The 25,000-nt window shown below is 45.1% G+C and overlaps 1 protein-coding gene across 5 annotated transcripts in view; it reads left to right on the forward strand.

The window, feature by feature from the left end:
* Positions 1 to 15,969: 15,969 nt before the first annotated feature.
* The window catches only part of LOC134456901 (microphthalmia-associated transcription factor-like), a 61,239-nt gene continuing 52,208 nt past the window's right edge, over positions 15,970 to 25,000 (forward strand). For 4 of the 5 annotated variants that reach the window (XM_063208533.1, XM_063208535.1, XM_063208534.1 and 1 more), the window contains exon 1: positions 15,970 to 16,192. In XM_063208533.1, coding sequence (XP_063064603.1) covers positions 16,089 to 16,192 — 104 coding nt within the window. In that variant the 5' untranslated portion in view covers positions 15,970 to 16,088. Of the gene's footprint in view, positions 16,193 to 24,783 lie in introns of those variants that run through there. The other variant, XM_063208537.1, reaches the window with a different exon arrangement.

Consider the following 25,000-nt stretch of genomic DNA (forward strand, 5'->3'; position numbering starts at 1 on the left):
ATCAACTCCCCACACAACGGCCATTCCCACCACTGCACAGCCTCCAGCTCTCCTCTTCCTCCCCCTTTGTAAAACACGGTCAGCTCAGTGTCTGTGAAGACTCTCACTCATCCAGTTGCTCACAACTGAACTATTCTGCTGACCTTTCAGCTCACAGATGTGTGTGTGAGAGGGAGACACGTCAGGATATTTCAGAGGCACACGTGTAAACACACACGCGCGCACAGACACACAAACGTGCACACACACACACACAAACACACATGCGCGCACGCATGCCGTGCACACACACGCACACGCACACGCACACGAGCGCACGCGCACGCGCGCACACACACACACACACGCACACACGCACACACGCACACACACACACACACACACACACCAGGGCTTGACATTAACTTTTTTACTCAACGGCCACTGTGGCTAGTGATTTTCCCAAGCCGCCATTCAGGTATTCCACTAGCCACAGATTTGATATTGTTTTTTTTCTTTATCATGATGGTGTACGTCTATCCTCAGAAGATGAGGTGCTAAAACAAGAAGAGTGTATAGCTTTCTACATGAAACTACTGTGAAACTACATGAAACTACTCTACTGTGATTCGTATGTCATACCAAGGAATAAGCTGCCAGCCAAATTGGCTAGTGACATTGAAAGTATTACTAGCCACAGCCAAGTTTTACCAGCATTTGGCCGGTTGGCAGGTGCCAGTGTCAAGCCCTGACACACACACACACACACACGATATTTGGGAGGGCATGCTGTGGAGCCTCTGCTTGCCTTGAAGGCATCAAGGGGAGTACAGTAGTCTGCTCTGGAACATGACTCACGCGCCAGATGCACTAGCAGCTAGCCTAACCGAGGTCATCCTGCACAGTCCGCCACTCGAGGCTCCATCTGGCAACCAGGGTCGGGGTAACACACAGGCTAGATATGGCTGCAGCCTAGGGGGCCCAACCTGCCCAGAGACGCCTGATTGCCCAAAAGTGAAAAATTGCAAGAATTGTGACAAGATGCAATATTGGAAAATGCATCCATTGGTTCGAGTACAGTTGGTAGACATGTTATCCTGAATTGTTAGCTTGTAATTATCTCTCTGGCATGGGAGCACAGGTACCATACAACTGAACTAAAAAGGTTGAAAGCTCAGCGCCATCACATCTGCATGAGGCTTTGGGGAGGTTTACTGACATTCTACCACCAAACTATTAGCATCCGTTACACTAGCACAGTGCTAAGTTAGGTTTGACTGGGCACCAAAGTGGGTACCACTAAGGAGTATAGGGACCTGTTCTGTATTCTTTTAGGTATGAAATGAGGTCAAAGACAGGCACGTGCAAAGAAGAAGTTTAGACATTGGTGTAAACAGTAAAGTCCCTGCACGTGACTTTCAGTTGAAAGGAGCAGTTCATACCTTGTAGGCCAATCTTCTGTTTACCTTTACCTTACAGTCTATCTGTGTCACATGCAAATACTGTACCGGTCTCACTTAAGCAAACAATAGCAGGTTAGCAAAGAGCTAACAAGCACACACCCCAAAATATGCTCAAAACCCAGCTGGAAGCACTGAGTCCCCAACAGATCTTAATTCTGTTAATTTCTCTGGCCACAAATTGGCAGAAAACCCCTCCCAAATGCCCTTTTTACCCACATCTTTGCCAACCTAAGCAGCAGAATTTGGCATGAAGCCACCCAATCTGGCAAAACTGAGTAAGGCCATGCATGTACTGTACTGTGTTAACATACTTCAGGCACAACACCACTGCAACACCACAACAGCAGATGAAATGAATTGGCATTCTTCAAGTCTTTCTCTTTTTTCCCTACACAGACCACAGCGCAATGGCTGAGGAGTGACACCGCACTGTAAATATGTGCGAGTCCGCAAGTCACCCGTGATTAATGATCACATTTAGCTGCTAAAACCGTGAGAACAGGCAGGGCCGAGGGGGGAAGGAATCATTCCATTGACTAATTTATGCCCCCTTCCATCTCTCTCTCTCTGTCTCCCTCTCTTTCTTTCTCTCTCTCTCCTCCTTCCTCTTACTTTCTCTCCGTCTTTGTCTCACTCACCCTCTTGCAAGCTTCAGGGCAGTGATAATGGGCCCACTTGTTTCCAATCATCTCACAGAATAGGATTGAAATGCACGCGTGTACAATGTGCAAATTGTGTGATCAAACAGGCTGCAGGTTCGAATCCCACCCTTACCAGTAGAGCGGATGCGTGTCCCTGTACCTTCATCCAACCATGGCTGAAGTGCCCCTGAGCAAGGCACCTAACCTCATCATATTGCTGCAGGGACTGTAACCAATACCTTCCTATAACTAGGGCAGCTGTGGCCTCATGGTTAAGGAGGTGGGCTTCACATCAGAGGGTTGCAGGTTCAAACCCCACCCTTCCACTCCCTTCTGCACTCCATGTCTGAGGTGTGCTTGAGCAAGGCACCCAACCCCACATTGCTCCATGGACTGTAACCAATAACCTGTAACTAACTGTAAGTCGCTTTGGATAAAAGCGTCAGCCAAGTGTAGTGTAATGCAATACAATGTGCGTAGCGTTGGATTAAAATTGAACCAACATAAAATGTAATGAAATATAATGTGAAAAAAGTGTCTAATTCCTCCTCTTCACTGGGAAGCTGTTGCAGCAGTAGAACACAGAGACACAGGTTGCGTCTGACAAATAAAGGATTTCCTGCCAAATAAAACAAAAAATGGACTCCAGCAGGAGTGTGGAGCTGCCAGCAGCAGACAAGACAGAGAGAGAAAACTGCTCCAAAAAAAGAAAGTCACAGACTTTCGAATGCAATTCCACTTCCTGTCGAGAGGCATTCCTCCTGCTCACACTTCCTGTTTACAAGTGCTGACCACCAGCCTTGGCGTCAAAAGATGTTTCTGCTCCTTTCCTCAAACAACAGGGGCCAGCGAGGGCTGACACACACAAGAAGAGGAATGTGCGGCCTGTTTTTGTGTTTTTCGGGTCCAAAAAAAAAAAGCACCCGAGGAGAGAACAGTGTGGTCAGAGCCTCTCTTCAAAGAGCTGGTAGTCTGACTTACGTATGTGGTGGTGTCACAAACAAGGAGATGACAGCAAGGCAGGCGGAGGAGCAGCAAAACATGGGGACACCGAGAGGAAAACAACAAGGAAAGGCAAGAAAACATGGCCTATACTACAAAACTGGTTCAGGAGTAGGTAAATCATCTAATAGAAGAGCACGGACTCTTCATTTTCTTAAGACCGCCTTTGTAGTATAGGCCCAACAAGGGTGGCAGATAAGAGAGTGAGAGAGACAGCAAGACAGGGAGAGAACAAGGCAGGAAAGAGGGACACCAAGAGGGGAACAACCAGGAAAGGCAAGACAACATGGTCTGACAGACAGGAGAGGGAGGGAAACAAGAGGGAGGGAAGAGAACAAGGAAGTGGGACACCAGGAGGGGAACAACCAGGAAAGGCGAGACAACAAGGCTGGTAGACAAGAGGGAAACATCAAGACAGGGAGAGAACAAGGCAGTGGGACAACAAGAGAGAGGGACAACAAGAGAGAGGGACAGCGAGATAGGCAGCAGACAACAACAACAAGGCAGGGAAGGGACAACAAAGAAAGGAGACAGTTAGAAGGGAGGGGAAGAACAAGGCAGCCAAGGGCACAATATGACATGGCATAACAAGGGAGGAAGAGAAGAGTGAGGGAGACCATGGCACAGCGCAACAAGGAAGCTGGGCCAATAAGGCACGGCATAACCAGGCAGAGAGACAAGGTAGGGAGACAACAACCAGGCAGGCAAGGGGTCCAACCAGGGCTGGACAGGGGGAGAAATAGGGCCAGGGCACTTTTAGCTGAAAGGGGCCCCTCAGAATTAATGGGGCAGAACTGACTCAACGGTGGGGCCCACACCCTCATAGGCCCCATATTTTCAGATTATTGGGTTTTTTTTACATTTATGAAAACAGTGGCCCACGAGAGTGCGGGGCCCATCGGGAAATGCCCATTATGCCAGATGGCCAGTCCAGACAAGGTGGCAACAAAGCAAGGGGACAGTAGGATGTAACTTTGGGGAACAACAATGCAGAGGGACAACAAGATAAGGCAGTCAAGTGGGTCACCCGGGACAGCACCGGTGACTGCTGTGAGAGGAGAGAGGGCCTATGCTGTGTTGTGACAGTAGCACAGTGAGAAGGCCAAGGAGGCAACAATTTCGGAGCGAGGGGTCCGCACATTTAAAATCATTTTTGTTTTCTGTTATTATTTCAGGGCTGGTGAAGCCGACTGTTGAAGCCGAAACGTAATCCAGCCACAAAATAATACAAGAAAACAAAAAGGATTTTAAGGGATTTTAAGTGTGCAGACCTCTCACTCCAAAACTACAGTCAGCCTTTGTCCTGCACCTTTTCCTGGGATGTGCACAATCTTCACCTTCAACCAAGGGGGCAACAAAGCAAGGAGACAGTAAGATGTTTAGGGGAACAACAATGCAGAGGGACAACCACATACAGGGGGACAACAAGATAAGGCAGTCGAGTGGGTCACCGGGGACAGCAGTGGGTGACTGTTTTCAGAGGAGAGAGGGCCTATGCTGTGACAGTAGCTGCACCATGAGAGGGGACAGCGGTGGCAGTGGCAGTGCAGCCGGAAGCCGCGGCAAGGCCAATGGAGCGACAGGATTAACTGGAGAGAGACACCACCATGCGCTGAGAAAACAGTGTCTGACAGCAGCTAAAGGATCAGACTGCCTGCCCGCCTGCCCGTCTGCCTGTGTGTGTGTGTGTGTGTGTGTGTGCGCGCGCGCAAGTGATCTGTCTGTCTCTGCCTGAAAACACAAGTCTGCTTGCTTGTCTGTCTGTCTGTCTGTCTGTCTGTCTGTCTGTCTGTCTGTCTGTCTGTCTGTCTGTCTGTCTGTCTGTCTGTCTGTCTGTCTGTGAACACAAGCCTGTCTGCTTCTCTCTCTGCCTCTTGCTCTGCCTCTCTGTCTGTCTGTTTGCGTGCCTATCTGTCTGCATCTCTTACTGCCTGCTTGTCTGCCTCCCTACCTCTTCTCTTTGTCTGTCTGCCTGTCTTGTCAGTCTGACTGAATCTTTACCTGCCAGTTTGTCTATCTGCCCTCTTTCCTGTGCATCTCCCACTGTCTGCTCGTCTCCCTGCATGTTTGCCTGCACCTCTGTTGGTCTGTCTGCCTACTTGCCTGTCTGCCTGTGGACACAGACCAATGCAAAGCAGCCTATGCAAATCTCCAACTCCAGCCCCATGGTTTCATCTGCTTTCAAAAAGACAGAAGTCCACTGCCACTAGCACAAGCTCAAAATACGAGTTTAACCCAAATATATTTAGGATTAATAACACACCGCCAGACAGCACCGTCCGATAACCGCCATGATGGGCCATAAGCAGCCAAATGGTGCCTAAACCATAAGCTTCACATACACGTGTTACATACTGCGGTAGTAAATCAGACACATTTCAAAGACAGATCTTAACTTGGTAGCCACAGCAGTGTTTTGCTGTAGAATTTTGTTAGTCAAGGCGGTGGGAGGTTAGCTGGTATCAAAGACGTCATTGCAAAGACATATGATAAGGACGCTCCTAAGATGATACATTTTTTGCTAGATCTTTTTGGTGGATCTTTTCATTGGACATAGTCACGATGCTAGGTGTTTGTTGTAATGGTCTGTGCTTTAAAAACAAAGTGTTGGGGGGGGAAACTCTGCATTGCCAGTCACATTTCTCGAAACAGATGCATAACCAAAGACCTTACTGTACTCGTGTGACACCCATAAAATGTCTAATGGTCTGTGGCAGTAACACTGGCCATTGGTCTCTGTGGCATCTTCTTCACCGGTTGCTTCTGATAAAATAAAGGATTTCCTGCCAAATAAAACAAAAAAGGGACTCCAGCAGGAGTGTGGAGCTGCTAGCAACAGGCAAGACAGAGAGAGAGGAAAACTGCTCCAAAGAATAGTCACAGACGTTTGTTCATTGCCAGTCACATTTCTATAAAGATGCATAACCAAAGAGCTTAGTCATATGACACCCAAAATGTCAAATGGTCTGCGGCGGTAACACTTGCCATGGCTCTCTATGGCATCTTCACAGTCAAACTAAATAACTCTGATGGCCTTCGCTCCGGTGCAGCAATGTGGCAGTGAACTGACCTTTTGTGTGTGACGATACATTTGACTGAAATTGAGAGGAGAGGAACTGGATCAAGCGTCAGTTCATGCATATAACCCATATCCTCCATCAGTTTACACACACACACACACACACACACACACACACACACACACACACACACACACACACACACACACACACACACACACACACACACACACACACACTTTACAGGTGAGAATAGTAATTCTGTTCTATTCTATTCCTCCTCGCCATCCACTCAAACCAGGTGGTTTAATGCAAAGTGCCCACTGAGCCCAATTGACCATTCTGACACCAGGCGTGTCATAGCCTACCAATGAGGATGGAGTTTAAAAATTAAACACCAGTGCTACTAGCAGGTTGTCATAGATACCCTCATCAGCATAGGGGGGAAGAGAGAAGAGAGAGTTGTTTATAGATACAAAAACTTTTGGCCAAGTGTGCCTTTTGTTGTGGAGCCCTACTGTGCCATAACATAAGCTACTGTACATAGCCTACTATAGCATGTTCAGTCACCAGGTCACACTCACAGCCATGTCCATTTCACAATACTCAATCCCCATATCTTTATATCGATCCACTGGCGATATGCTGCTCTTCTCCTCTTGAAGGCGCGTGCGCTCGATAAATTAAATAAATGTATATCCATCTGATTTCCAGTAGCCACGGCTGTGACACGCTTTAATGGGCTTAACCAACTCCAGCAACACCCGGCACATGATTTACACAGCATAGAAAAGCTACGACGTCCCCCATCAGTGCAATTAACCAAGGTGGTAGTCGGCACCCGGCTCGGCTCGGCCATGGTCAAATAAATTTAACAGGGAATAGTAAAATGATTAACGCTGTGAAATCCACTTGGCCAACCGGCGATTTCACTGCAGCTACCCGGCACATGATGACTGACATTAGTCATCTATTCTCTTTGTTTAGAAAACCAAGCAGACACGCCAAACAGTGAAAAGATAAAGGCACAATCAAATCCATCCACCATCGTAAGCGACATCTACCCCGAGTATAAAAACCCGAGTAAAGTGATAAAATCGATTCATTCCCACTTTCACGCGTGAATAAAAGACAGTCGCTCGCTCTATCAAACATTTGTAAAGCCACACAAACCGGACGGTTTACTGTACATTTGACAATGGAATACGAACCTTGCTACTGGGCGTTTCCTTCTAATTGAGCTCGTCGTTTTCTCCGTTCAGAAGAAGGCAGGTGTTTCCCCGGGACTCTACAAGGAGCATATTTCAGTAGTCCATCCCTCCTCGCACGCCCAGCCTAGCTCTATTCTTCCGTCGCCTTCTGCACAGGAGGAGGAAGAGGAGATGAGAGGAGAGGAGAGGAGAGGAGAGGGGCGCTGAGGCTGAACTGAACTGTGTCTCTGGCTTCTCGTAGCAGAGCGACGCGCGCGCCTGCATTCATCTGTGCTGCTCACCACGCCTTCGCCACGCTAGACCCAGCACTCGCGCCCAGCCACCCAGCTGTCTCCCCCAGACCCCTGCCATTGTCTAGTCGCTTTCTATGCAAACTGAATTTTCGGTCAGCTTGCAAGCGATTATTTGCCCCATTGCAGGCTACTTACATATGCGCTTACATGGGGAATTATCACGCTGTAAGACAGAGAGTGATAGATAGATAGATAGATAGATAGATAGATAGATAGATAGATAGATAGATAGATAGATAGATAGATAGATAGATAGATAGATAGATAGATAGATAGATAGATAGATAGATAGATAGATAGATAGATAGATAGATTTCTTGTACTGTAAACCTTTTGTATTGACAAATCCTCCTTGGTACCTTCCCATATCCTCCAAGAAAAACGAGGCTATAATTGATTTTATGTGTGACCAATCCCATTGGACTTTTCATTACTCACATCTTTCAACGCTGGTGGCTACCCAGGATACATGAACGGGATTCACAATATGACATCTTGACATCTTGAGCTATAATTAAATATTGAGAGAAGCTCCAGATGAATTGCGAGGGTAAAAAAAATGAATATTTTACTCTTATGAAGACAAAACCAATTACTCCAGCCCCTCTACAGGAAAAGTCAGATTAAACAGTCCAGAAAGACAAAAAAAAGTATTATCCAAGTCCAAATATTATTTAACATCTGTCAGTAGTGTATATGTTCAAATAGACATTCTGCCTGAGTATTAAGCATTGAGGGTGTGATTATTATGCGGTATGATGTTTAAACCCCAGGCAGTCCCATTCTAATGTCACTTCATAAAATAATTAATATGTTGCTGTTAAGATATGATAGGATTCCTCTTTCTCTTCAAGTCCATATGAACACACGCTAACCCAGAGTGAGTCCAGCCTCCACAGTGACATCACCCAGTAAGACTGAAGAGCTGCACTGTAGCCAGACTAACATGCAAAGATTGATTACTGCACGGACCTATGAGGCCCAGGTCCAGGGGCCCAAGTGTCAAGGGGGCCCTGAAGCCCAAGCCTCTATGTCAGTGTTTTTCAAAAGTGGGGTCGGGACCCCATGTGGATCACCTGGAATTGAAATGGGGTCGCCTGAAATGACTAGGTGTCATTTTTTTCACAGAAATATCAATAGGTTTAATTGGCTACAAGTCAGCTCAGTTGTGGGGGGTTTTCGGTTGCCGGAAAAATAAAGAAACTATGCATGGTGCGACCTTTTTTCATTTTTCGGTTGCCGGAAAAACATGTGTATGGGGGGGTCCCCAGAAATTTGGGACGTCAAAATGGGGTCCTGGCGCAAAAAAGGGTGTCACTGCTCAACGTATATTTCAATTCTCATGTTGTATTTAAGTCACACTTTTAACAACTGTATTTTCAAATGTTCTGAGGGAACAAACCCCCAAACCCCCAACAATATAGTTAGGTCTCGAACACATGGTCTGAAACCCTAAATCTTTCAGAAAAAGAGCACCCATGGAAGGGGGGCCTTTCTTGTTGTCTGGCCCAGGGGCTCATGGAGTCATGATCCGTCCCTGATCCCTATGTAGTCTGTATGAGGGGAGCAGACACTTAACAAAGGCTGATTATCGTAGTATTAATATTTATGTCAAAAGCAACTTTTTAAAATAAACAACCGTTATTATTTAACTATCCACAAAGAGCCCCCCAGCAGCAGCTGCAGTAGGATAAGTGTAGAGTGACTTGCATTTTCACATTACATTACATTTCTACAGCTCATCCTTCACATCCTATATAAATGGTCCATTCGTACCCATTGTATGTTTGTCAACAAGGATCCCTGACTGTCATGCACTGTAAGATAAATGACCCTTTAAAGGCACTTCAAGGAATACTTAACCAACAGCTCAGTATCGACATTAATGTAACATCCCACAGAAACGGCCCATCCGTACCCATTACATGTTTGTCAACAAGGGTCTGTGACTGCCATGTAAGATAGATTGACCCTTTAAAGGTACTTCAAGGAGTACTTAAGCAAGCTCATCCTCAGATAACACTAGCACTCAGGGCCGCTGACAGCTTTGGCTGGGCCCGGGACAAAGCCCTCCGAAAGGGCCCCCCACTCAATACATTCAATGTTATGAAGACCTAATTCTGGGCCCCATCTCTCCCTGGGCCCTGGACCCCTTTGTCCTCCTTGTCAGCTTCCCTGCTGGCACCTAATAATAGCTCTCATCATTATCACGAGAACATAGTGATTGATGGACAAAGCCATCTCTCTCTTTGCTGTGTGTTTTTTCTCCTTCTTCATCTTGGCGTGGTGGCGTGGTCATAAAGGCCTACTGTAAATGTTAGCCCATGGGAATGTCCCCTGTGTCTGGTCCTTCCCTTCCCCCCTGGCTAGGAGTGGTGTGTGTGTGTGTGTGAGTGTGTGTGTGCGTGCGTGTGTGTGTGCGAGTGTGTTTGTGTGCGTGTGTGCGCGCATACGCACACCCCGGTGTGTGTGTGTGTGTGTGTGTGTGTGTTTGATTGTGCGTGTGTGTGTGCATACGCACACCCCGGTGTGTGTGTGTGTGTGTGTGTGTGTGTGTGTGTGTGTGTGTGTGTGTGTGTGTGTGTGTGTGTGTGTTTGATTGTGCGTGTGTGTGTGCACACGCGCGCCCCCGTGTGTGTGTGTGCGTGTGTGTGTGTGTGTGTGTGTGTGTGTGTGTGTGTGTGTGTGTGTGTGTGCGTGCGAGCCTTTGTCACCACACATGACTTACAGCCTCATTAGTCTCTCCCAAAACCATCTGCACCTCATGCACACACACACTCGCCTGTTAAACGGAGATAAGCCATCTGTGTGTATTTGTGTGTGTGTGTGTGTGTGTGTGTGTGTGTGTGTGTGTGTGTGTGTGTGTGTGTGTGTGTGTGTGTGTGTGTGTGTGTGTGTGTGTGTGTGTGTGTGTGTGTGTGTGTGTGTGTGTGTGTGTGTGCATTTGGGTTTGTGTGTTTGGCTGGCTGGTTCTTCTTCTTGTCTTCTTTTTTTATACACTGAGTTACAATGAACAAAAAATGTGCACATCGATCCCATGTCAAAGTGCAGGACAAAGTCCGATTCAAGTTCTGGTAGAAATATGTCCAGTCGTTTGAAATCATAATTCTTCTATTTTATTTAATCAATCATAAGGTTCATCAGCGTAGTCCCATAATGCACGCCGTTCCATCAGTACAATACATATAGCCATTGAAAAGTAAACTACCACCATAGTACTACACTACTATGACATAACATAGGGCCCTCTCTCTCTCTCGTCTTCGTCATTGCCATTCTGGTAACAGCACATTTAACACTGTGTCTTGACGAGTTATTATACTATATATTAGGGCTGGGACTCGATTACATTTTTTAATCAAATTAATCTATAGGCTTTGAAATTAATTAATCGAATTAATCGCATTTTAATCGCATTTAAATATCTGACTTGAGAACAGTAAAACGTTTTTTTTTTCACATGGATTTTGAATAATGACAATAAGTAAGCTAAATCTAAAAATGTTGTTTATTTTTAAAAGAAGAGAGAACTCTTCTCAGTTTCAGCAGGTTGTTTACCATCAGGCATAATATTGCCATCCACTGGTCTAATCCAGAACTATCATAGCTATATTATAGTGCGATTAAAATGAGTTAATTTTTTTAATCACGTTAATTTTTGTGATTAATTAATCAAAATTAATGCATTAATGTCCCAGCCCTACTGAATACATTGAAAAAGACGACTGCCCTCAACTGTTTTTTTCTGAGAATATAGGCCTATATTCTAAAGGTTTCCATTCTATTCCATTCTATCTTCCCTTCCCAATGTGTCTCCTCATCTGATCACGGTGCTGCAACAGTGCAAGTGAATTACTGTATACGGTGCAAGAGCCTCCTGTGGTGTCTGTGTGCATGTCTGTGCACAGTGTTGGGTGGGATTCTGCCCTGCACAACAAAATAGAAAATAGAGAAGTGCTGTGTCTAGACCCGGGGAGAGAGGTTATCTATTTTGGGGGATATTGCCAATCAGCAAGCATACAAGCTTGTCTTTACACCGTCCTTGCCTCATTAGCTCAGCTGAGGTGTCCATCATTTGAGTGTTTGTTTATTGGGGGGGGGGGGGGGGGTTATCTACATGTATTTTTTAAGAATGTGACATGATCTGATTACATATGTAGGCTACAAATGTATGTAATAAAGTATCCTTACAAATCTATTTGTTTTCATTTTCCTTTTGATAGGGTTATGCAAAACAGCAGGGTGAATTAAAATAAAAAAACCCTTTTGAAAACACAACAAGGTCCCCTTTACAGTACAGGCACTTTACAGTACAGGCCTTGACAACAAACACCTCCCACCTTGAAGGTCCCTGAAAAGATTGTGTATTGCTAATGGTGGGATATCTGAAGTTGCTTCATGACAAAATGTTAAAAGCTATTTTGGGGAACTGCACATCAGACGTTCCAATGCATCTCATCTCTTAAATCCCAACATTAATAGCAAATATTTAGCAGGACCTGGGACACAAGGTAAAAGCAAACATTTTAACAATGTTAAACATTTTAATTTGGCTAAAAACAAACAGAACTTACGAAGCACCTCAAACAAAGCTCATGCTAAAAAAACTGGCGACATGATGTGCCTCTCCCTCCAGGTAACAAAACTGTGTAGGCCGATGTCAGTTTTTTGCCGCCATTCAATATCAAAAGGACATGTCCTAAAATGTATGTACGTAATTGTTCGGTCAAAGCACACTGACTGCTCCCTAGTGACAAGTTGTGGCCACTTAGGTACACAGTGGCACTTCCATTTCTCTCTCGGTGCAGATCTTGGCACGCAGCCCTGGCAGATGAGCAGCTTTTCTCTCGCCGAGTGCCCTCTTGTCTTATTCGTTTATTCAGATGTGCTGCACTGACCTTACTGGGATTACACAGGCTGTTAAGCAGCCAGACTCCAGCCACTAGCAGGCCTGGACTGGGGGAGAAATAGGGGCCGGGCACTTTTGGCTTAATAGGGCCCCTCATAATTAGCGGCACAAAACTAACTCACCGGTGGGCCCAGCACCCTCGTTGGCCCTTATTTTCAGAAATGTAAAAAAAAATTACATTTTTTTTTTACATTTCTGAAAATAGGGGCCCACGAGGGTGCAGGGCCCACCGGGAAATGCCCGGTATGCCAGATGGCCAGTCTAGCCCTGGCCACTAGACAGCCTGATTGAATCTGTATTGGGCATTGGGGTTTATGTGAACAGCACAAGCGGCTTACGGCAGTTTTTTTTGCGAAGGTTTTGTCAACAAACTTTTTTGAGGGGAATTTTCATAGCTTTCCCTTCCTTATCTTCAAACCGCATGCCGTGCACATTGTGGCCTCAGCTCTGGGTGATCTTGGGGTTGCATTGTCTGGGGAATTCATGGTCTTCTTTGAGTTTCATGTGCTTGGGCCTTGAAAAGTTTCCTGAGTGAGTGTGCTGAGTTTGGTGCTTCACACGACTTGTTTGGAACCACAGGATTGAGCAGAACCAGGCGGGGCGACTGACAGCTTTTGCTGGGCCCGGGAGAAAGTCATCTGAAAGGGACCCCCATCCAATATGTACATACAGTACAATGTAGTGAAAACCAAATTCTGGGGCCCCTCTGACCCTGGGCCCGGGACAGCTGACCCCTTTGTCGGCTTCCCTGGAACCAGGCTTAAACAAGCAATACACTCTGGACTTGAAATTGTGACGTTGCACAAAAGTCCTTAGTCCCCACTGGACACAACCCACTGGTGTGGTGTGCTACGGTCCAAATGAGACTGTGATTCAAAAGTGTCACCATTTAATTGCTTCAAGCCAGCTACTGGGCAACCAGGTTCTTCCTAAAATGTATATTTTGGGGCTAGATCTGTATTACTCAGATAGGACAGTGAGAGATACAGCAAATGAGTGGGGGAGAGAGTGAAAGAGCACCTTGGGCCAGACTCGAACCCAGGCCCCCAGCGTAAAATATGCCACACTCACTAGCCTACTAAATCCTAAGCGCAGAGCCTCTTATAACCTTACTGTCTCCAAAATTGAAATGGCTATATTTTCATCTGTTACTTAAGGCGCTTGATAATGTCATAGCAATGTCGTTATGATGTAGTTTAGTATTTTCAGCAAATAGTGAATAGTCCCGCTGGCAAACCCCATCTGCACTGAGAGGCTACACCATGTTGCTCCAGATTCAAACAAATCCACAGGCTGAAGAGAACAGTGTACTAGTAGGTCTGCACCCTTTCGGCATCATACTATTGCGCACTTGTTCGGACACTATGGTTAGTGCATATGGTACTCACGCTGTAAATTCACTGCACTGAAAGTCCAAACATTCTAGCAACACTATGCACTAAAGACCTCAGTGTCCTGTGTGCACTATGCACTAAACATCAGTGCACTGACTCAAGTGCGCCATTTGAGACGCAACATATGAGTCTACTCTATCCTGACCACTTCCTCTTTTCTATGTTTGTTTTGTTATGACAGTAGGACAACATTGGTCTCAAGTTGTTAGAAAACATTAACCAGTTTGATTTCCTTTGCAGTGGGCTACCCGAGTAAAGATCACTGTGATGAATGTAAATCTCTGTGCATGACCAATGCATCACCCATTCAGCCTATTCATATTACAAATGTCTATGACATGGGTGTCAAACGGCCTGGGGGTCTGATAAGGCCCACCAGACTTGTTAAGGGAAAAAATAAGGATGTCAAAATAAGACGTGCATTTTTAGCCCATTACAAACTGTTCTGCAGTTGTCAGAGATTTTAGATTTTTAATACTTCAGAACAAAATCTTTTTCGCCATTCGCCAACAGCTTGGTTGTCATTAACAGTCAATTCTGTTGAAATACCATCCACCTCAAGAAGGTTGACTAGTGATGCTATTCCATTATGAAGCAGAAATGTGCAATATTTTGCAATTACATTACTGATCTGACCCACTCGAGATAAAATAGGCTGTCCGTGGCCCCTGAGTTGAAATGAGTTTTACACAGGCCTGGTCTACAAGTAAAGGTAGAGTAGACTGTATGAAGAATGGTGGCCAGAGCAGGCATTGCAACTATGCTGCCCATTGCAACTTTGCTGCCCATTCCTGATCTTCTGATCTTTTCATATTTAGGCGACTGATTTTCTGATTTTACTAAGTAATAAACTAATATTTGCAGGTCTGACCAAAGTAGGCCTATTGCAGCTAAAAATGTGCATTGCTGGAAATTCGAAATGGCGGACAGGGAGAAGAGACACCTCTTTATATGTAGTCCATAAGTGTATTTTTACAGTCATGATGACTAAGAAATTGATGCTGGTGGAGAATATTAATGAAAAAGATAACAATTGTAGGCCTAAAGTGGGAGCTCTGGAAGTAATTTACTAAAAACAAAAATGCATAGTCTTCCTTAAAGATATTGCTCCACACAGGCGTCCTCTGACTTCATCCTCTCTGTGATGCTTCCCCCTGCTCCAACTCTCACCCTTTCACTGAACTTGGCATCTAGGTGTGATAGTCAGCAGTAGCCTGGTGAGGTGAGAGGCAAAAATACACACACAATTATCGTATCCCTGACAGCAAGCACTGAGAGTAGTGATTACACCTGAGGGAATGAAAAAATAAGAATGTTAAGTTAAGTCTTTCACATAAAGTAGGCCGTTTTAATACAGACTACCACAGCTGCCACCTGGCAAAATATTTTGTTGGTGGTAAAATGTTGAGTGTTGCTGAGGTTTGTCTTTTTTGGGGGGAGGGGCGGGGGGTAAATTAAGTATCTGGGTCGACTGGTGATTATTATTACCAGTTCCACTTCTAAAAGAAACAACACATTAAAACCTCGCACTTTTAAATCTACAAAATCCCTGGTAAGTGAATGGCGCGTCTTCGCCGCACCACACAGCACTCCCTCAGTAGGCCTCAACTCATCACAGCGTTGTTGTAGCCTATGCTGCCATCTGGTGGGCGCAGTGGGAAAACATTCTAACGCAGGTGAAATGCCATTTGCAACTTCATTGTATTGCGTGCGAGCATCTTTTGTAGCTCTAACAATGCCACAAATCAAGTTATGGGGAATGGGTTGAGTCTGTTATAAAATGGTATGGTATTTATTGAAGTTTTAACTATTCCATTATCCTTTCCTTATAGGCTATATTATGGTTTGCTGAATTTCCCTCCAGCAAAGAGCACTGACTGCAAGTTTCCCCTTTGACTATTGTGACCAATGAAAAGATGCTGACACCACCATATCAAGCCACCGCACGTTGCCGCTGTGAATCATGGATCTTGTAGGAACAGTGCGCGCATTCTCAACCACAGTGCCAGAGTATCACATTTTCCAGCGGACTACAGATTTTTACAGGCGGCGGAGCACTGGGAGGACGGAATAGTTCTCATCACAGTGGCTGGCACTGCGTGTGTCTGAGACCGTTCGCCGAAATTGAAGTTTTGACAGTTCGTTCGGGCTTTGGGGAAATTTGACAGCTGCCGGGATGCAAGCAGAATCGGGCATAGTACCCGACTTTGAGGTTGGGGAGGATTTTCACGAAGAGCCTAAAACGTATTACGAGCTGAAGAGCCAGCCACTGAAAAACAGGTCAGTGCGATGGTGAAGCTATAAGTTCACTTGGACACTTTATTTCATGACAGCTCTGTGCTCTCTCTGCTTCTGTGTGAGTTTAGACAGTTTGCTCCAAGGAGGGTTGATTGCAGTGCACCGCTAAAGTTGTCTTTCAGTAGGCTTACATATTTTTTTTTCCTGTTTTAGGTTTTTCTGCTGGCTTGTTTCAGCTTTAGATGTCAGCATACAGCCCTGCCTCATGAGCGCTCGCTCGGTTGTACTGGGTAGCCTATGTTTGCTCCCGGTAGGCTCACAGATCTCCCGTCCCGCTCGGTAGGCCTAATTGTAGTTATGCAATGAGAAAGGGAGTTGTCTCGTCGTCAACCACTTCAAATATTTGCTCACAAAATAGACAGAGCAGTCCTGTATGTTGGAAATACTATGGAAATGGACGGGGTCGTGCCACACACAGTTTTATGCGCAATAAGCATTATCTTCTGGTGGTGACCACCCATTGGCGGAAGAAGTGGGCGCGTTCCCAGTGGTCCGGGCATAATAAGGCAACATGCTTCATGGTCAAACATGCCCAGAAGTAATGAGTTGCATTTGACATGGTCCTGCACGTTTTATAATAGGAAAATTATTATTTTGCTATAATCCTTCGTTAGGCCGTAATGACATCCATTCACCATGTAGGCCTATTGCCTGAGATCTCTGTGGATCTTTCACCTGCCTTGAGTATCATTGAGTATAGGCCTACATTATGATTTATAATTATAATGTGTCTGCATTGTCATTTCAAATACCCTATAACGTAAGATGCCATTTATTACAGTATGGTAATGCAAAAACAACATATGGGCCTAATAAAGATGTTATTGTTTGCTAAGTCTTTGTTCTATTTAGTGCTTCTGAATACTAAATGAGCGAGTATGCAAAGTTATGCAAGTTTATGCACGTAGGCCTACTGTTATTTTCATGAACTTGCAGGAATTTGTCATCTTACATATTTTTTGCATTCCTAGATTCCAGTTGGAAAGCTACTTGAGATTTTTTAAAATGACATGCTGTTTCCTCTAACAGTGCTAACATTTAGTCTATAATATTGCAGTTTTGGCTTGTAATGCAAATCATAACTGTCAACTCATTCTTGCATTAGGACAATCACATTATATTGTTATTTATTTGAACAGTGTAATGGTATTTCTCTGCCTGTCTTTGTCGGTGTAATTGTAAATGCATTGCCACGTTTTATGAATCAATATGACAAGGTGAGAAAGGGGACATCAAAGGTGCATGAAATGTCTTCGCTATGCTGTTTAGAAACAGTTTCTACAGAACCGCCTGCCCTCAGCTCAAACATACTGTAACCTGGAAAGAGTTCCACTGAGTGTGCTCTGTTTCTCTATGCCGGCGGCTGGGCAGGTCTGTGGGATATTTACAGTAGCCTACCTGCTGTTTGCCTTGACAGTTACAAATATTTTACAGTGCGCCGTTGGCATGGCTTATAATAAGACTATCCTCATTCCTATCACCTGCATTCCCCTGCCTAATCTCAGGCTGGAGTTTGGATGGCATGATAATACTTATTATTGCAGATTCGTGTATAGGCTGATGATTTTAATGCCTCATACTTGTTATCCATATGATTCTCTCTCTCTCTTTCTGTCTCTCTGTCTCTGTCTCTGTCTCTCTCTCTCTCTCTGTCTCTCTCTCACATGCGTGCACGCTCTCTCTTCCTCCCGCTCGCCCGCTCTCTGTGTGTGTGTGTGCACGTGCGTGCATGCCTGCGTGCGCGTGTGTGTTTGTCTATGTCTGTGTGTAGATAGATGGTAATATGTTTAAGTAAACATGATAGGCAGGTAATGTGTTTCAAGAGGGTGGGTCCAGGAACGCGGAGACACTAGCAGGAACAGCAATGATAGCAGAGAGATGAGGAGCAGATGTCAACAAACTGGAACAGGTGGGGATCCGGACAGCGCTCTTGGACAGACAAGTGAATACAGGTGCCGATTAGAATAGCACACCTGGACAGACAGGTGAATACCATACAGGTGCCGATTAGAATAGCACACCTGGACAGACAGGTGAATACCAGATAGGTGAAAATCAGAATATCACACATGAACAGGTGAATCCCAGGCAGGTGGAGATCAGTATAGCAACACCTGGACAGACAGGTGAAGATGTCTGCCGTGATGGATCACGATCGATCACGATCAAGTGATGGACACTTACTGAATGGACCTTTGACATAGTAGAGCAAACACCTTTTGCCCTACTGTACTCTCCCCGACTTTGCCTTACACTGCCTTCCTCTAAACTGGGGTAGAGTTGAGGCAATGTGAATGGCCCAGAAGACTGGGAAGGATTGGAAAGAGAGATCTACTGTACGTAAAATATTGTACAGATGTAATGACTACGACTAACGACTAGGTTGAGATCTGAACAACGCACTCAGACCAGCCAAAGACAGATGGACAGGTGCAAATCAGTCAGATAAGACAGGTGGGGACCTGTGGTGCGGTGCATGTATCTCATCTGGTGAGACAGAGGCGGATGTGGCACAGGAACCAAGGAATAAAGGAGTAAAGGAAGGAAGGAAGGAAGACAGGCAGGAAGGAAGGAAGGAAGGAAGGAAGGAAGGAAGGAAGGAAGGAAGGCAGGAAGCGCTGCCATGGAGGTCCCGGTGGCAGACTGGCATGCCTAATTTAGCCGTGCCTCGCGGCAGACGCTGAAAGCTGTCTACCGAAGGGTGTAAATTGGCACCATAAATTTAGAAACCGACGCGATTGCTGCGTACATGGAGCGGAGTGAGTGAAGCTGTTTCTCTTGCTGTTTTTTTTTTTTGCGTTGGAGACAAGTTTGCCAAGTAACAATTTGGCCCAGGGAGGAGGAGAGGAGAGGCGAGGCAAGGACAGGAGAGAAGAGGAGTAGATGAACGGAGATGATGAGAGGAGAGGAAAGGGGAGGAGAGGAGGGGAAAGGGTAGGAGAGGAGGAGAGAAGAGGAGAGGGATGGAGAAGGGACAAGGAGCGGAGAGGAGAGGAGAGAAGAGGGGAGAATATGAGAATAGAGAAAGGGGGAGAGAAAAGGAAAGGAGAGAAGGGAGGAGATGGGAGGACAAGAAGAGGAGGGAAAAGGAAAGGACAGGAGACCAGGGGATGACAAGATGCAGAGGAAAAGAGGAGAGAGGAGAGCAGAGGGGAGGAGAAGCGAAGTGGAGAGCATAAGAGAGGAGTGGAAAGGAGACGAGTGGGGAGGATAGTATGGTGGCTGGCATATTCTACTCTAATCACTCTCCAACTCATCACCCCGCCTGTGAGAGTGGTTGCTGAGGCTCAGCTCTCAGATCATTCAGATGGCCATCTTTAGCCATCCAGCAACCCCCTACTTCACGACTGAAACATGTCAGCCAGACCTTAGACGACCCTTTTCGTTTACCTTTCCTGGAAAGTGTCAAGACTTTATGGACAAACTAGGAGATTGTTGAAGGGACCGAACTGTGAAAAGCAAGCCCGTTCTGGTTCAGTGCCAGCCTTTCCATGGGACATACAGAAACAAAAATCTAAATGCCATTTCTCGGCCGCTCTCTGACTGACATAGAGCACAGCCGGCATCGTATCATCACTGGGGTATATTCTAAATCAAGTCCGTGACTTCTGCGAAATCCATCGATGGCCCGGTTGGCGGGAGCGCACCGTCAGAGCGGGCTTTTATGAGTCTGACCTCTAAGCATATCACATTATGCTGCTCATGAATAATCTGAATCCTGGGGCATGCATTCCTTGGCCAGGTCTGAAATGTTCACACCCTCACTGGGATACATAGTATAGGCCTACCAATGGCTGTGAATTCTACAGTATGGCGGGATACAGCTATGGATTTGAAGCATTTTAAACTGGTCGATTCACAACCAGAAGAGACTCACAACCACACAAGATTTGTTCACTCCTGCACTGTGCACATACCATTGACTGTGCATTCTACAGTATGGACACAGTAAGGATCAGTGGATTTTTTTGAAGCGTTTTCAATTATCACAACCAGAACAGTACTCAAGATTCAAGATTCAAGATTTTTTTTAATGGTCCCGAAGGAAATTTGTCTTGGACATACATAGCTTCCACATACGCACAACACTGATTAACATGACGTCAAAAAACAAGAACAACAATAAATACATACATACATACATACATACATACATACATACATACATACATACATACATACATACATACATACATACATACATACATACATACATACATACATACATACATACATAAAGTGCCCTCATAGAGATACTCAAGTGCATATCTACTACAGCCTACCACACATATGGCATTACAAGGATGGTAGTTGTTAACGACCTGCGAAACAGGGACAAAAGAAAATCTATACCTATTCAAAAACCTTTTCCTGTTTTTAACTTGTTAGTATCCCCTGGCTGGAACTACCAATCAGAATTGCCCAGTCAATATTATGCCTGATTGGCAATTCCAACCAGGAAATCAAAGTAGTTGAAGATGCTTCAAATCTAGCCGGGGAAATCCCAATCTACTTCCCACTATCGTTCCAATCTGAAAGCATGGATGCTTGTCCCAAAGTGCTTGCCTGAGGTAGGGAGCCAATCCGGGAACGGGAGGGGTGGAAAGATGATGACGCGTTTTACCGGACAAATGGAAGCTTGCAGTTCGTTTGAATGCAACTGACATGTCTAGCTATGGGCTAGCCAATTAAGCCAAATGGTACATTTGTAATATAGCTAATAAATGGCCGTTGGCAATCGTTAGCAATTGTAAACCACCAAGTGTGCAAGTGACCATTTTGGATTCAGAGCTGTGGACATATTTAGGGTGGAACTATTCTAGTCTGGCTAATCTACGCCGTCTTTTCTTTTTCTTTTCTTTTTTTTTTAAAGATTTTTAGATTACTAGTAGCCTATAATTAGCCATCATTGCCTGACGTCTTCACCTCATTTCATTTATCTTAACATTTCACAGCGATTTCCGCATCCTCCTAACTGATTTAGCACATTCTTGTGTGCATCAGTCAGGAGCAATACAGTATCATCATGACCTGGCAGACAAGCAGATTCAGAATATCCAAAACATTTTTCAGTTGAGTCCTTTGACCCATGATCTCATATTTGGACACAAAGCATGCCATTGTGTGTGTGTGTGTGTGTGTGTGTGTGTGTGTGTGTGTGTGTGTGTGTGTGTGTGTGTGTGTGTGTGTGTGTGTGTGTGTGTGTGTGTGTGTGTGTGTGTGTGTGTGTGTCCCTTATACACAAGGCTGGGGTAAATAAATAAACAAAGATACAAACCTCATGTTTTGCCAAAGGGCTATGACTGAGCCCTCACCAGTCGTTGACCTCGTCTGTGTTATGAAGTGCTCGGCAGAGGATTTACGAGGGCCCAGGGTGGTGGTGGTGTCCCCTGTCCTGCTAATATGGCCTGCCCATCGAGCTGCGCTACAATCCGCTCCTGGATCCCTGGTTAGGGTTACGGTTAGGGCAGGGGAGCCTATGTCTTGAGGGCCGTTTATGGCCCTTGAGGACGTTTTATCCGGCCCCCGATGTAATTGTAGTGTTATTCAGCGTCACATGAAATATGACATATTTTGTAAATTAATCTTAGAAATGACATTTGCAATACAATTAAGTTATATTCAGGGGACCTGGAAAAGGTGGGGTCTGATTTCAAGGTGGCTGCCTTCAATATAGGCCTAAAGTGCAGGGGGAAATCCTGGTTTGTGTTCCTAGTATGGCCCTTGGAGGACTTATACCGTCCTTGGAGGAATTTGAAGTGGCCCCTCGAATGAAAAAGGTTCCCCACCCCTAGGTTACGGTTAACGCAGTGGTTAAAGTGGAATTCACCTTTTAAACAACATTGTGCCCCATCACTACAGTATTTGACCACAATATAACTACAAATATGCTGCCATTGGATATAATATATTTATATGAAATATTAAACCTATTCATTTCTTTTCTAATGGTGATTTTAGGCGTTATAATCCCCGGAAGAACAAAATCACGACTACAAATTCCATTAGACTGTTTCTGAGCGATTTGATTTGACACATCGTCATATCACCTCTGTATGACAGGCGGCATGGAACAGCACAGCAGCTACTGTGCAGTTTGTTAACAGTCAATTCTTGTGCTGTACAGTCAATTCTTGATGCAACACTGAAAAAGTTCCATTCCCACACTAATGGTGTTTGGCCTACTCTCTTAAGTGTTGAATTAACACTGCAAAAAAATGTACTGGTGGCTCATTTCGACGGGCGGCCGCGGCGCATATCGATAGAACAGGGGTATCAGAGGTGCAGTAGTGCTGTAGGTGCAGGGAGCGTCCTGTCCTGTCCTGGTCTGTCCTGTCCTGTCCTCTTCTGGAGAGGCCAAGCCAGGAGATGTCTAGAGGGCCAGGATGTTCCTGACACCGATCCCATCCCTGGACCGACCGAGCCATCGTCCCTAGATGCCACCGCTGCTTTCGTGCGTGTGTGTGTGTGTGTGTGTGTGTGTGTGTGTGTGTGTGTGTGTGTGTGTGTGTGTGTGTGTGTGTGTGTGTGTGTGTGTGTGCCGCTGCTAGCACTGTCACTGCCGATCTAGAGTGACAGTGACAGGTTTTCTGCCATCCACCCCACCACCAGCCCACTCCCAAAACACCACACGCACACACGCACACACGCACTCACCACCCAGGGGTGTCTGGTCCGTGTTATAATAATCTTGGAATGAGAGGTTCCTCTTTTCTTGGCCGAAGTGCTTTGAGCCTGTTAACAGTTTGGTGTGCAGTAGAGCAACTAAACTGTTTTCACTATACGTGTGTATAATGACATTTCTAAGTAGCCTGTCCAGCCTAAATAATGTTAGTTTGTCACTTAATGGTACTTTATGACACTTTTATGACTGTGTAATGTTATGCGTATGATGGTACTGTTAAGTTAAATGTTACAGTATAGTATAGTCTGTACCTTAGTCAGTGACTGACCTTAGCTTCTATTACAGTACAATAACTACTCACTTCTTATGACCTTAGCTTCTATTATTGTACTATTATAACTAACTACTAACCACTAATGACATTAGCTCCCTAGCTGTGTGTAGAGGTCAACTGAGATGTGGTGATGTGACGTGTGTAGGGGAGGCAGATTCCTTTCAATATTGACTCAGTAATACTCAGTGCAATTTTGGATTTCTTGTCATTGTGCGCTTTGTCATTGTGGTTGGTTGTGGTCGGGAATAAAACGTTTCCTACCTACTAACGCGGCAACTTTTTTGTCAGTGGTTAAGCACGTAGCACCAGATAAGAGTGTGTGGTGTTCCTTCACAAGCTTATTTTATTTGCTGATCACAAGGCTGAGCTGCGGTCGGATATTTTGTGTAAGATGGTGGTCGGTCGGTCGGGGCAAATAGCGTATTTATAGGCCGCCTTTAGGCCAGCTTCTTGAGTCATGCTACACAGTTCCTGTTTTTTTGTGTTTTTTTTTACTTTTAGCACACATGCGAAGAATATCAAATACCATCCACTACCATTTCCATGTTCCTGTTCCTCAAACGACTCATCTTTCACCTACAAACTGGCCCCTAGCTGGTCATAGCTCTTCGCCCAATAAACTAGAGAAGGTGAAGAGCTCAATCATCATCGGTTTAATTTTTTTTTCTGTAAGCTCCCATGCGGAGAATATCAAAACCCATCCTCTATCATTTTCATCTGTCCATCCTCCACCTAAAGGAGGTTTTTCCTCACCCAAATAAACTTGGGAACTGTCTGTATACATTTTTTGTCGTAAAGAACAAAAGTAAATACACTGTATATAAAAATAAATCTACTACCATTGCATACGGTAGTCATTGAAAAGATTTACTATAATAGTAGGCCCCAGGGCTCTAAATTCACACCAGTCAACCGGCCAAATGCTGGTGAAAATTCAATTTGGCTGGTACAAAAGGAAATTTACCCAGCCACATTTAACCTATAAGTATGTGTTTGGTTAGTAAGATTAACATCTACTAGCCATTTTGTCTGGTGTTGAAAAAAGTTAATTTAGAGCCCTGGTAGGCCTACTACTCTCCTACAAAATCACTCAGAGTCTGTAGTAATAAATTACGGCTTGGTATGATTCACAGCTTATTTATGACAGCAGTCTTATCTTAAATACGGCTCATCCTTCACCTAAAATTGCCCTTTTGTCATAGCTCCTCAACCAAATAAACTTGAAAAAACAGTAAAAGCTCAGTCATCGGGTGTTGAGCCGAGAGAACAGTTGTTGTGGTTGCTAATCTGCCAAGGGCTCATAATTTGGGTTAGTTTTCCTTTCTCAGAAGTTGGAGTGTTTGGCTCAGCCTCACCCACCCAGCAGATTTCAGCTCCCCCGTTCTAGTAGCAAGGTCACACACACACACACACACACACACACACACACACACACACACACACACACACACACACACACACACACACACACACACACACACACACACACACACACACACACACACACAAAGAAATACAGAAAGAAATACAGAAAGAAATACAGAAAGAAATACAGAAAGAAAGAAAGAAATACAGAAAGAAAGAAAGAAAGAAAGAAAGAAAGAAAGACAGCAACTACTTGAGACAGAGATGGGGAGAGATGGAGTGAGATAGATATACCAGAAGAGGGAGAGAGAGAGGGGGGAGATAGAGAGAGAGAAAGAGAGAGAGAAAGAGAGAGAGAGACAGAGAAAGAGTGGTTGGTCAATCTTCTCTCGTGTGTGGCCAGGTGAGGACATTGGGAATGTGTCATAGAGGAAGTGAGCAGCCACAGTCTCTGCAGGCACAGGGG

The sequence above is a fragment of the Engraulis encrasicolus genome, chromosome 10, assembly GCF_034702125.1.
Source record: "Engraulis encrasicolus isolate BLACKSEA-1 chromosome 10, IST_EnEncr_1.0, whole genome shotgun sequence".
Lineage (NCBI taxonomy): Eukaryota > Metazoa > Chordata > Actinopteri > Clupeiformes > Engraulidae > Engraulis > Engraulis encrasicolus.